At 34.2% G+C, this 14223-nt stretch overlaps 1 protein-coding gene across 2 annotated transcripts in view; it reads left to right on the forward strand.

Annotated features, from left to right (window-relative positions):
• The window catches only part of LOC128243142 (maestro heat-like repeat-containing protein family member 1), a 32152-nt gene extending 20150 nt beyond the window's left edge, over nt 1-12002 (forward strand). The window contains exons 27-41 of one of the 2 annotated variants that reach the window (XM_052960705.1): nt 410-562; nt 967-1121; nt 1771-1933; nt 2212-2349; nt 2727-2759; nt 5041-5123; nt 6621-6758; nt 7188-7308; nt 7539-7685; nt 7888-8076; nt 8332-8487; nt 8887-9021; nt 9539-9641; nt 10041-10106; nt 10411-12002. In XM_052960705.1, the coding sequence (XP_052816665.1) occupies nt 410-562; nt 967-1121; nt 1771-1933; nt 2212-2349; nt 2727-2759; nt 5041-5123; nt 6621-6758; nt 7188-7308; nt 7539-7685; nt 7888-8076; nt 8332-8487; nt 8887-9021; nt 9539-9641; nt 10041-10106; nt 10411-10493 (1863 nt within the window). In that variant the 3' untranslated portion in view covers nt 10494-12002. The remainder of the gene's footprint in view (nt 1-409; nt 563-966; nt 1122-1770; nt 1934-2211; nt 2350-2726; nt 2760-5040; nt 5124-6620; nt 6759-7187; nt 7309-7538; nt 7686-7887; nt 8077-8331; nt 8488-8886; nt 9022-9538; nt 9642-10040; nt 10107-10410) is intronic. The other variant, XM_052960706.1, reaches the window with a different exon arrangement.
• The last annotated feature ends 2221 nt before the right edge of the window (nt 12003-14223 follow it).

Here is a 14223-nt window from a genome sequence, read left to right on the forward strand (position 1 = left end):
TTAGCAAGATTATACAATATGCTAGGCCTTGAAAACTTAAATTGTTGTTGTCATCATTAAATAATAAATATGCATTCATATGTAAAAGTAATTCGACTGAATAATAATATTTTCACAGATGTTATCCAACAAGTTGCTGTTAGAATGGCTAACTTTTTAATCCAGCTGAAGTAGAAAGTTTTCCTCTAAAAAGTCTTAAATGCAGAATGAAAATACAGTCGCAACTCGTTGGCTTGATTTCCTCATTGTCTTGAACTGTATGTGAAGGACTGATTTTGTTTTACTCTGTCTGAGCATTCCCACTTTGCTTGATATTTGCTAGGCTCAAGGTATTTTGGCCACTGGTTTCGACTGTATACTCATTTTGCTAATTTATATACTATTTAATTATTTATAACTTATATTACAGGTGATATCAAAGAAACTGCCATCAGAGCAGTTAAAACCATTTATCGAGCTCATTGAGGAGGGACTCTTGGACCCACAGTCTCACAGTTCCTCTGGGGCATGCGTCGTCCTTAACGGCATCCTGAAAAACAGGGGCACAGAACTCATGAAGGAGGTGAATATCTTGTGTTAATTGATAAAGGAACTTGGGCATCTAATGAAGTTTTGCTATAATGATTATCAAACTGATTTGACTGAAATATTACAAAAAGATATGAAAGTGATTGAATGATAACATGCTTCGAGTTTGGTTTGTGGTCACTGAGCCAGACAAGTCGGTTTCCTCCGGGTACCTTGGGTTCCTCCACAACTCAAGACCACAGTATCTTATAAAATCATGCCAATGATTGATATAATGTTTTAATAGCAGGTTTCACAAAAGTTGTAAAATATATAAGTTAAAACTAATGATTACAAATGTACTCTTGCATTAAAGGTTATTAAATTTCATATTAAATGTATGATAACTAATGTAACATTGAATAAATGATTAAAAGATGTGATGTCCTACCAAAACAGGTTGACTCCATTCTTGCGGCTATCCACGGAAAGCTGTTCCAGATTCAGTTCCCACAGACAAAGACTGGTGCCCTACGCTCCGTCCGAACACTTGCTCAACACCACCTACTTCTTGTGATTAAAACCCTGCTCACGTATAGTCTACCTTACGACGAGTAGGTGATGTTTGTGTTTAAAGAAACTATGATATTTCTAATGTATGTCTGTCTTACCAGTAGGCGATTATTTCTCATACAGTAGTAGTTGTTGGATAATCACACTTTTCGGAAGTTACATATCGAACGCCTGGTTATTTGTAATCAGGTGCTTGAAAATTTCTGTACAAACATTTTTCATCATATAAGGGTTATTTTGATGAGCTATTTAAAGTTGTTCACTGTTAACAAACATAAAGATATAAAAATCTTGTCTTAGTGGGGAGTGAACCCAATCCGGTACACACGAGGATAAATTATATATCTGACACCAAAACTAAACGCCCACAATGACTCATACACAAACAAAAGGATAACTTTACCTTTAAGCCTTTTGTTGAATTGTTTTTCTAAGGCTATTCAAAATCATGGACTTCAAAGGTTCCAGTGGTCAGTGTCTTAGTTTTAACACTCCGCACTTTTCGTCATACAAAAGAAGTGCATTTTACAAAAGCATGAGAATCCTCATAACATTTGTAAGATGCATGCATTACAGTGTTTGATGCCATGAATGAAGTGTCCAGCTCTAAAGAGCCCAAGCCATATACATATTTTTATGGCAGGGATAGCAATTATTTATTTCCATTTAATCACTCCTAAAACTTTTCAGAAATGCTGTGGAGATCTGGCGTATACTGTGTGGGGACAGTCAGCTAGTGACGGTCATGTTGGACCACATGTTAGATCTATACCAGAAGTCCCTACCATACGAGGAAAAACCCCAGGATGATGGCAAGGAGCCAGTACGCCGGGCCACACAGACACCACTAGCTGTGAGAATTTTTACTAGTTTTGATTTTCATTTGAATTTCAAGGGAGAAAACATTTGGACTTGATTGAGCAGAAATAACAAATATTAGAAAAGCTTGTTTAACTAAGCTTATTATAATTAATTCTAGCTATTATCATTATGACAGCTTTATTAAGCTGATATAAATGAATTTAGAAGAAATCGATACTGGTGTCCCTGTTTAGGGGCCAAGGGATGTGACCAAAGTCCTGGAAGAGAGGCATTCATCTATCCTTCACTTGACAATATTATATTGTACAGATAACGTGCGCGTTGGTCGAGGTGTTTCAAGTAGAGGAGGTTGAAGAGCAGGTTGTCAAGAACTATCATCGCCTGTTTGCGGCACTTATGGTCCGTATGGGGTCCAGTGTAGGGGTTGAGCCACTTAAACCTCCACAAGTAAGAGTCCTCTTGTTCTTCCTAGCTTAACCTGTACGGTAATTTAAAAAATAACTGTTTTTCTTTTGGAGAAAAATAGTTGAGATATTGTCAATATTGAGTTAAATCATGTCACAGCTTGGGTCCCACCATTATATTTTTAATCGAGCTATGAAATCATATTTTTCGCTTACATCATATCATATGCCTATTTCTGGTTGTTACACTTATAAACTTTGTTATGCTTATAAACTCTAAAAGTTTGATACATTTTGACCTATATAATGCATTGTTTTTCTGTTTACAGAATTACAAAAAAAGAGTATGTACAATCATTAGAGTGTTGTGTGTTTTGTTTGTGCATTGGATGTTTACTAACATGTTAGTGATTATTTTAGACGACAAAGTCATGGGGATTTTTTAAAAGTAAAGTATGTACAATGTAAGAGCGTGCTGCATGTGGAATACTGCTAAATGAATATTTAAGATCATGCATGTATATACCTTTTTGAGGATACTGTTTTTAGTCAGATTTTGCACCAAAATTGTTATATAGACCGTCCATTTGTGATCATGATATCTTTGTTATGAATCAAGAGCTGAACTATCGTGGCAAAACTATGCCGTTTAAAATGCAGCAATAGGCAGTATCCACAAAAAGGGACTATAAAAGTGCTTATTAAATGTCTCTTATGCTATATTCTGAACATAAAGTTTCAATGTTCCTAACACGAATGTTTAATATGCGGTAAGTAAACATACTCTTAGCTTATTCTGAATTTTAAAGCAAAGGCTTACAGTTATTGACAAGGCCATTCTTTTATTGTCCTGGCATATTTATAGCTGTGTTTAAATATACTAGCTAACTTTTAAATCTCTGCTCAGTGTGTCTGACTTTCAAAAATTTCTTTCTTTGAATCAGTTTTTCAGAATTCTCTAAGACTATGTTTTATATATCTTTAGAGGTTCAAGTACTCATTCTAAACCACCTTAAAATCTTAACAATAATACCATCTCATGTTCCTTTATAATAGTTAGGTTATGTTAAACTAAATTGTAAATAATTATAATAATTTATATACTTAAAGCTGCTCTCTCACAGATTGACAGTTTTGATTTTTCTTTTTAATGAATACCTCCAATTCAGTCATATAGAATAACTCAAAATAGAGCAGGTCTCAATTGTATGGAAAACTGCTGAAAAACTCATTTAGCCATAAAACGTAATTTTACAAAAATGAGATCTTATCTTTTGAAAGCAGTCTTATATCACTGGTTTTAGACATTTACGCAAAAAATGGCTGATTCCAAGATAAAAAAGTCTAAACAGTCAATCTGTGAGAGTGCAGCTTTAATTGGGCTAAGGCTTTTTTCCATGAGCATATGAGAATATATGTGTAGGCAACAACAAAAAGCAAACTAAATGGAGCTTATTGTGTGAACAATGCCCTAATTTAATGAATGAGGACAACATGGTATTCTACGGCTAAAGGCCAAAACTCTTAGATAAATCATTATTTTGACTTTAAAAAAGAAAAAACTTGAATGTCTCGGTGTGAGCACACATCATGGAAAAACAGTCTTAATCTTATATAAGTGCTTTTGCTAAGTTATAAATATTCTTTATTATTTGTTTTGTGATTTTGGTAATAACAGGTCTTTTAGTTGGCTTATATGGCAGACATATTTTTTTTCAAAACATGTGCATTTCTTAGAAACATAGTTTTGTAAAAAAAAGGACATTACAATTGTACCTAAAGAAATGTCAATTTCTTCAAATTTTTAAGTCATTTGTGAAATAATTCTAATACTTGTAATTTAATAGTTCACTTGACAAGTTTCGGAACAGACATTACAGAATTTATGTAATTAATACATCATGCACCTTGTAGGATTGTATCCTAATATCATTTCAAAAATAACCATTTTTCTCCCATCTCAGATAAGTAGATCCAATAATTTAACCATGCTAGAAATTCTTATCTTGCCCACGGGCGAAAATAAAATGCCCGTATGGAACTCCTTTTAAATGGTCACCACATTGTTATTACCTCCCTTGTTGAATACTGTCTTCTGTATCATGAAAAACTTGTCTTGTGGCAATATTTAGAACGCTAACAAATTATTTATCGCTTCAAATGTCACCATTAAACAGTTTTCACGCACCTTTCAAGAAATAATGCTTCACTCTCCTTAGAACTATTTAAAGACCGATTTGACAATTAACATTATCTGAATCACTGCGCAAATTATCGCATATCCATACGGAATATTTTCACTAAGCACAAAATAGTTCCAGCAAGAAATACATTTTTACTTAATTTTGTTAAACTGAGGTGGGAGAAAAAGCATCTACCATAGCTGCTCGTGTAAGATAGGTTCATCCCGACCCTCGCGCAGGGTGTTTTGCGGAAACTCGGTTTACCTCGTTTCCGCTAAACACTCTATGCTCGGGTTGGAATGAACCTATCTTACACTCTCGGCCATGGAAGATACTTATTATCTTCCATATAACTGTATACAATCTGAGGTGATGAGGTCCCTCCCCTCCTTTGTTGAATGAGACTGTAATGTTAAAACAAACTTATACTTAATCAACCTGTCATGCAATAAATATATAGGTAAAATATTTATACAGATAATAAAATACAGTTTATAACATGTTTATTTTGCATTATGATCACAGTAGGAAATTCCCGTTCTCTGTTTCAGTCTGAGCCAACCACACCTAAGGACAAGAAGAAGGGTGGGGCACCGCCGCCCTCTAGCAACACCAAAGCTGTCAAACCAAGCATGTACGGCATATTTATAAATACAATTTTAAAAGGTTGTTACTCTTTAAAGAGTTCCTTGAAACTTGTACAAGTAAGTTTTATTTACTTTTAGCTGACCTGGGCACAAAGTACTCACTGTAAGCTATTGTGAAAGGGTGATAGTCCTTCGAACGTCATTAACATTTACCATCAAACAACTTCTCCTCCTAAACCACTGGGACAATTTTAACCAAACTTCACAGAAAAGTTCTTTGGGTGGTTCTCTTCCAGATTCCTTTAATAAAAGTAGTTTCATGCAGAACTCTGGTTGCCATGGCAACCAAAAGGAAAAACTTTTAAAATTTTCTTCTCAAAATTGCTGGCCTGATTTCAAAACAATTTCACATAATTGTTTCTTGAGGAACCCTTTATCAAATTCCTTCTTCCCTTGTTGATTAATAAAAAGTCATGGCAGCCAGGGGTTGGGGCTACTTTTCATTATGAATGTCTGTATGGAAAACTTTGAAAATCTTCTCAGAATCCGCTGGCCCGATTTTGAAATAATTATTTCACAGAAACGTTCCTTAGGTGACCCTTTTATCATAATAATAAAATATATTCATTGAAGATATCAACTTCAAACTTCAATAACTTATTCACAGTAACAAAGACCTTTTTGTGACAGATTATATAACTCAGAGTGTGTATGGGCGTTATATCTTGGACATATTAGATAACTAGCCATATCGTTATCGCCACTCAGGAGTAATCACCCTTTAATTATATAAATTAGCTAAAATAATGCTTGTCCGATAATAAATTTAGATGTGTTTGTCCAATCATCATCAAATTTGGTCAAAAGGTATATGGGCATAATATATGTTTGATAAGTTTGATAACCAGCCATATCGCTGTAGTCTCTCAAGAGTTATTACCCTTTAGTTATAGAAATTACCTAAAATTGGTCTTGTCAGATGAATTATTATAAAAGCTCTTGTCAGATCATCCAAATTAGGTCAAAACGTATATGGGCATACTATCTTGGACAAGTTCAATAACCAGCCATACTGCTGTAGCAACCTGAGAGTTATTGCCCTTTAATTAAAGAAATTGCCTACAGTTGCTCTTTTCAGATCTATAACTTATTTAGCATTTGTTCAATCATCACCAAATATGGTCAGAATGTGTATGGGCAAATTTGATCATTAGCCAAATCACTGTAGTCATCCAAGAGTTATTGCCCTTTATCGAAATTTCTAATGCCCTTTATGGAAATTTTGAAAGCACCATTAAAGTTATTCTCAGGTAAACGATATAGAGCCATTTTGGCCCTCTTGTTTTAAAGACAATTTGGTGTATTGATATTTTGTTATTTATACTAAGATATGGTACATTGATTTTTTTATTTATGAACATGCTAAATTAGCTATTGCTGTAGAAACAAGACTTAGTGGATTGATAACTTAGCTCTCAGAGCTAAACTATATCAATTTAAACTTAAGTTGACTGCACTGTTGATGAGTATCACAAGTTTGGCAGGGTTGCTGTTGACGCATTTCGAAAGTTTCTGGCCGTGACGAAGAGCGAGGACATTGCGGAGACCCTGGAGAAAGAGGAATGCTGGGAAAAACTTGAGGATAAAGAGGAACTGGCCAATGGAATCAACATAATCACCAAGTCAGTTTACAATAGTGTCAACTCACTCATACTTTGATGAAGTAAACTATTATTGTCATTGTCAAAGTGTGAATAAGAATAGACCAGAGTTCTGAGAGAAAATAGATGTGGGGTAGGACTTCTTTTAGATCACAATTTTCAGTTTAATTGAAAAGTGAGTGTCCAAAATAAAATTAAAGATTAAACTTTGCTTCCATAATAAACTCATTGATAAGATAGCCACAAAGTGTTCAAAATTGCAATTTTCACATTTGATAAATAGATTATCTGATTTGTGAAGTAAAATGAGATGTATAGAGTGTTATTTTGTTACCATGGTAACGAGCTGCGCAAGCAGCTAGCATGTTATAAATTTGCCTGCAAGATATGATATGATTTGATTTACATAATACAATCTATAGAATCCATTATCTGATCCAATGTTCACAGAGCGCTGGTAACGAGCACAGTGGGTGGGGCGCATGTATCAAACATCGTGTCCTGTCTCTCACCCATGTTGTCAAGTCTTTATGACCCACAGAGAGTAGTCGTTGCTGCTTTCCTTGCTCAGGTAATACCATGCTATTATGTTAAAACAATTTCAGTTAATTATCAGTAAACAGTTTTGACTTCCTTCACTGAAGTTCCAACTGTTTAAAAGCCTTATTTTAGTCTGTTTTGATTCAATTTCTAGTGCAAAAACTATTTCATGGATAAACCTCCACAAAATTAAAGCAATAAGCAATAAAATGATAAAATGATTTTAAATGAATAAATAATCCTATATACTTTCTGTGTCAGCTCATCGAAGAGAAGTGTATGGGTGATGACAATCTCGTGGAACTGGTAATGAACAGTCTGCTGGGACGACTGGTTGACTCTTCCCACGTTGTGCGACAGATGTGCATCCGTGGCCTAGGCAACATTGCCAGTATTGGACAGGAACAGGTACTTGCTAACAAATCTTGACAAAAAAGGAATCACACAAAGTATTATATTCTTTTCAATTTAAAGTAGTGTCCATAAAATGAAATTAGTATTACCTGTTCATTGTTTTTAAATGCTGTAATTTCTTGAGCATCATTCTTGACTGCAAGGTTACTGTTATAAAAAAGCACCTTAATTTAGCCCTTCCATATTATTTCCATAGGTGCAGCACTACTCGACGACTGTGCTATCAGCCATGATGGCGGGAATGGATGACAAGGAGGACCCTGAGGATGACATCACTGTCGAGTCTATGAGCGGCCTGTCAAAAGTACTCTCTGAGATCGACGAAAAACATATTAGAGCCATTCTAATCAATGTGGCCCTGAGGATACGTCCCTGCTTTGAAAGGGTACTTATGTTTTGGGTTTTACACTTGGTGATAACAAAATGTTTTGTGTGTTCAGAGTAAGATGTATTATATATCAGAATACGACATGTATCTTTCTAAGTGAATGTTCATGTTTTTAGTTATTTCACACACCAATTATCCACATTTAGAAATGGCCCCTCCAAAATAGCATTTTTTAAGGAATATTTCCAATTTTATCATGGAATAGTTACTTTATTTGGAGACCATCCCTCAAAGCATAAATGCTCATTTCAGGAGAAGCCCAATGTGCGTGCCCAGTCTATCATCCTGTTTGGAAATCTATCTGCATTTGGAGATGGTCCCTCAAAACAGCCATTCCTTGAGCAGATCCATAGCAACTTTGTGAGCCTCCTGCTACATCTTAATGACCCTGACAATGAAGTGAAAAAGGTAGGAAACAAATGCTGAAGTTTTAGTTAAACCTGTCAATTATACATCTGACAATAAAAGTAAATCATTTACTTGGACCAGGCCCCAATTCCTCTAACAAGTGCTTTATAACAGGGTCAATCTAAGCACACTTTTTTGTAGGCGAAGGTGTTGTAGTAACTGTGACATCTTTTGTGTGCAAAAACATACACTTTGGCCAAAACTCAAAAAGGATTAAGATATTCAAATTGACAGCGAGTACATACACATGTGTATTAAGGCCCTTAACACTCGTCTGTAATAATTGTAAAGTTCTGTTCTTTTTCACTGAAAAGAATAGATGAAGATGCCACCCGTTTGAAAGAAATTATTCTACAAAATGTACAATAAGTCAGTATATTTAAAAAATATTCATTTCAGGCATGCAAGTACGCGCTGAAGAAAATTGGAGCCTTGATTGGGTCTGACCCAATCAACAACATGTTCCAGAAATTCCTTCTGGAAGAGTCCAACCTTCATTATGGGGAGTTTATGAATGACTTGTCAAAGCTTATAGTAAGTTGAAACTCTTTTTTGATTATTTGAAAGGTAGTGGATATCTAAGTGAAAAGGTACTAAATAGTTATACCAGGTAGGTCCCTTTAGTGGTGTACTTTCTGCATCTCTATTTAAGAATACTATTGTTCTATAGTAGATACATCTGTAGTGATAAGTGATTTATCAAAAAAAATGTTATTGTTTAATGTAAGGAAGTGCTGTGTAATATCCATTTTTAAAGTGAGAAATTGAATTTTTTCATGAAAGTAATAATAAAAAAAAGGGTATGTATCAGAGAAGCTAGATTTTTTTTACATGGCTTGCTTCAGTATACAAATGATGTTTATATATTTTGCTAGAATATGAAATATATTTATCTGACATGCTTGAGAAACATTTACATTGTCTGCCTGTAAGTGAAATTTTCATCAAAAAGTTTGAAAGTCAGCATACATGTATTTTTCCACCCGTTGGGAGATGTGGCATGCACAGTTCAGGCAAGCTTCAAGATCTAATGTAAAATAACGGTTTTCAGATCCAGGATTTCCCCGAGAAGGTTAACTTCTATGTGATGGGCTGTGTGTCATTCTACAAGAGCATGTGGTCAGAAATCAAGAGCAACGCTGCACTCTTTACAGGTTACACAATCATGCAAATGTTTGAATTCTTACCCCTAGTTTTATTTTTAATTAAAATTCAATTCAATAAAAGAGAAATAATAAGAAAAATAGAAAAAACAACAACATGTATACAGATACAGTAAAACTGTGATAACTCGCACAGGCAATAACTCGAGATCTGTAGATTGGTCAAGAGCGTGACTTTTATTCCTTCTATGTTCATATTATATATACCAGTACTGATAATAACCTGAAACCTAAATAAGTTTACTGTTCATGTAGTTTACTATTTTGTGTATATCAAACGCATCTGATCATGTCACACAAATGAGCGTCTCGGTCAATACATCAGGCTCGTTTGTATGGCATAAACTCTTGGAAATTAGACCAGAATGACAATGTCCATATTTGTTGCAGGGTTTCTGTTGGGTAACTTGCCACAGGAGAGACAAGGTGTGATCTCTAAGGAGCATGTCTGTGCCGGTAAGGATACAGGTTTTTAACTGGTCTTTTCAAAAGAATAACAATCAAAGGATTAGGTGACTCTTACAGAGTAGGCAGGAGGTGTTCTTCCAAGAGCAAATCTTTGCCAATAAGGAATAAAGATACATATTATAAAATTTATTTGTATGTGGCATGCAGCTTATTTGTTGGTTGATGTTTTTTTTTCTAAAAGGTTAAAGGTGACCTTGAACACAAAAAAGCATGTCTGAGTAATAACTAAAGTATGCTTGGTCCAAGGGTCCACAAACTCAAACACAAACTTTAGTTTTTCTTCTGCTTTCAGCCCTGATTATACTGCTGAAGGACCCGACCCCGTCTGTACGCTCCAGTGCGGCTGAGGCCATGAGTCTACTGGACAAATACTAGTGTAATATCCACATGCATGTAGGAGTTGTGTCCCTTATGTTTGTGAACACTTGTGAAATATACAAAATGTTAAAGCATTTATAAGCAAAACTGAATAGTTATCAAATTTGCGGACATATTAGGGTAGTTTATGTTCAATAGTATTGATATTTGTTCAACACTAATAAACTGATATGAATAATAATATAGTTCTGAGCAGGACAGGTCAAACTGTTCAATCTCTGGAAGAAGGCCAAAATTCATTTGAAAGAGTGTAATACTGGAGTGTTAAATATGTCATTCAAATTTAACATTGTACATATAAACATTTTCTGAAATTTTCAGAGTATATGCTTTGCCATTTGGCAAACATATAGCTAGACTAATTAGGCTTTCTCAAACCAACTGACCTTAAACAATTGAAACTAATATGGGGACACATGTTTTACCTCCATAAACAAAAGACTAGTTTTTATTCTGTTTTTATGTTCTAGAAATACAAAATTAACAATAAGTTTAATTCATGTGAAATGCATCTGAATGTATATTACTAAAAATACATAAAGATCAGGGTATTTCTATTAAGGGTATTTTCTTGATTTTCATTTGAATAATTTTGACTTTCTTTTAACAATACATTTATATTGATAACAGCCTTTTCGGAATCACAGAAATGAGAAGTGTATGAACAAATGCTGTTTTAAAAAACACATTTATTGAAATAAAGTCTTAAAACTTTCCAACCTAATTAAGGATGAACTACTTCAAATTGTGTGTGTTTTTATTAACACTGTCTACAAACTTTACAGACATACCTCGTCCAGTTTATGAGGAGCATTGTTACATTGTTATATCTGAATGGCCGACAAGTATATATGATATTGGAATAGGCCTAGTGATTTTACAATATGAAATATATATTGCCTAATTAAGACTCGATGTTATGTTTTTGTTCAAATTTCAAAAAAACAACCATGTCATTTTTTTCTTTTCTCATTACCCTGTAAGCTTGTATATAAATGTATCAATTTTTGCTAATATAATCATTATTTTTTTTTAATGACCACAATTGATATTGATGCAATATGTGTTGTGTGTACGAAATTGACCAGACATTAGCCAGTGTGATTATTTTAAGCTGTAAAATTATGACATATCATTTTAAATTTCCATATTTACAACATTTGGTGTTGCCATTACATAGACAAATCATTGTTCTTGATGTTGCCATAAATTATACAAATTAATGTTTTTGTTCATCTATGTTTATGCTTATGGATCAAGTGTGGTAGATTTTTCTTGTGTCTGTTTTTTTCGTATTATATATTCCTTCATTTACTGTTAACGTGAAAAATATATTTTACATATGTTATGATATAGTTTAAGTACAGATAATGTTACAATGTTTTAAGTGTGTATAAGATGGTCTTCATTTGTTTATATTGATGTTTATGACAAAAAAAATTGTATCAATTAAATTTGACACTTTATTGAATGATTTAGTGCAATAAATTATATTTGTGAATCATAGATTTAGTGGTCATTTTTTGTGTGCCATGAGGTGATGGTCATCTAAGGCTAATATTTATCCTATATCTTGTCGGACACTACATGAGAGACTTGATTCTCGTCCTGCAACAAAGTGGAAGGGGCCCTCCAGTACTCAGTTCTGGTTAAACCATACTTGTCTCCCAGGTTTCAGTGCTTTACGCTAGACATGTTCATGAACTTAGGGGACCTATTCAATACAGATAATATCAGACATTACAATTATGTGATTAAAGCCTCCAGACCCTGACACAATTAACAAATTTATATATCACAAATATTACCACAGTACAGTGTTTTGAAGCAAAGAATAAACACCTACATATATACATGAACATATTTAGCAAATTGAAATCATTCATGTGAAAATTTACATCTGATCATATACACTAGTATATGCATTTGTAATACAAACATAATTTACTCATTATATGTTTGTCAACAGCATTTAGGCAAGGACATAAAGAATACACCTTCTTAATGCAAAGTACAAGTAAAGAGCAATGTATTTATGTATTTCTTTAGACCTTGCAGTCAAGGATAACCTGTGAAAGTGCAAGCACTTATTTCCAACGGGGTCCTTTGTGTTTGCTGAAGGAACAGCTAGCTGATGAGACAGTGGTGGGATTCAAGGAAGTCCTCTGTATTACAAATTCATTTCAAGAAGCTTATAACATAGGCATTTTATGCAAGAGCTCCTCTTGTATTTATATATAGTATGTAAATATAACAATCCCAAATCGTCATACACTGGGCATATAAAGAGAAAATGGTATACATCTTCTATTTCATTTACTTCAGTGTTTGACATTGACGGTAGTCCGACTGTCCTGGACAACAAAATACAAAAAATTTGGTCAGGACATTCAAGTAAATTCCAAAGCTGGTGGCCGGACAGGACAAGTTGATTTCAAATAAAAAGTATCTCAAAATCCGCTTTAAGCGCTTTAAGGAAAATTATAGCAAAAAACAATGGTTTGTGCTGTATCTTATTGTTCTAATTTGTTTCCATGGGTGTGTGTCAAAGAAATAAAGCTGTACAAAAATTGCTTTGTGTGGTAAATTGTAATACCATTGAAACAAATGCGAGATATTAAATTTTTCTTAGATGTTTGTTAATCGCTTTAACTTGGTGTGTTATTGCTTTTAATAGATCTTCAAAATATAGAAATATCAAGACAAATATTACTTGGTCTTTCTACAACTTAAATCTCAGTTGCTGTTTATATACTTTGACAACTGTCATCCGTCATCTTCAAAACATGGCAGACCTATTATCTTCCGGATGTTTTTCTACTAAAAAGCAGACTGATGCTGAAAAACACTCAACAAACTCTAGAACTACAATATTTTCCTCGACAATTTACATGTAAAATTTAGTTAATAAAAGTAAGTGAACATTTTTTAATATTTTTTTTAATCATTTACTGTTGTAAGAAATCATTTGAGATGAAAAAGGTTGATTGGTCAGGATAAGTGCATATTCGGTCAGGACAAGTGCATATTAGGTCAGGACAAGCGCATATTATTAGGTCAGGACAAGTGTATATTAGGTCAGGACAAGTGCATATTAGGTCAGGATAAGTGTATATTAGGTCAGGACAAGTGCATATTCGGTCAGGACAAGTGCATATTAGGTCAGGACAAGTGCATATTAGGTCAGGATAAGTGTATATTAGGTCAGGACAAGTGTATATTAGGTCAGGACAAGTGCATATTAGGTCAGGACAAGTGTATATTAGGTCAGGACAAGTGCATATTAGGTCAGGACAAGTGCATATTAGGTCAGGACAAGTGTATATTAGGTCAGGACAAGTGTATATTAGGTCAGGACAAGTGCATATTAGGTCAGGACAAGTGTATATTAGGTCAGGACAAGTGCATATTAGGTCAGGACAAGTGTATATTAGGTCAGGACAAGTGCATATTAGGTCAGGACAAGTGTATATTAGGTCAGGACAAGTGTATATTAGGTCAGGACAAGTGCATATTAGGTCAGGACAAGTGCATATTAGGTCAGGACAAGTGTATATTAGGTCAGGACAAGTGCATATTAGGTCAGGACAAGTGTATATTAGGTCAGGACAAGTGCATATTAGGTCAGGACAAGTGTATATTAGGTCAGGACAAGTGCATATTAGGTCAGGACAAGTGTATATTAGGTCAGGACAAGTGTATATTAGGTCAGGACAAGTGCATATTA

Source organism: Mya arenaria, chromosome 8 (assembly GCF_026914265.1).
Source record: "Mya arenaria isolate MELC-2E11 chromosome 8, ASM2691426v1".
Classification (NCBI taxonomy): Eukaryota; Metazoa; Mollusca; class Bivalvia; order Myida; family Myidae; genus Mya; species Mya arenaria.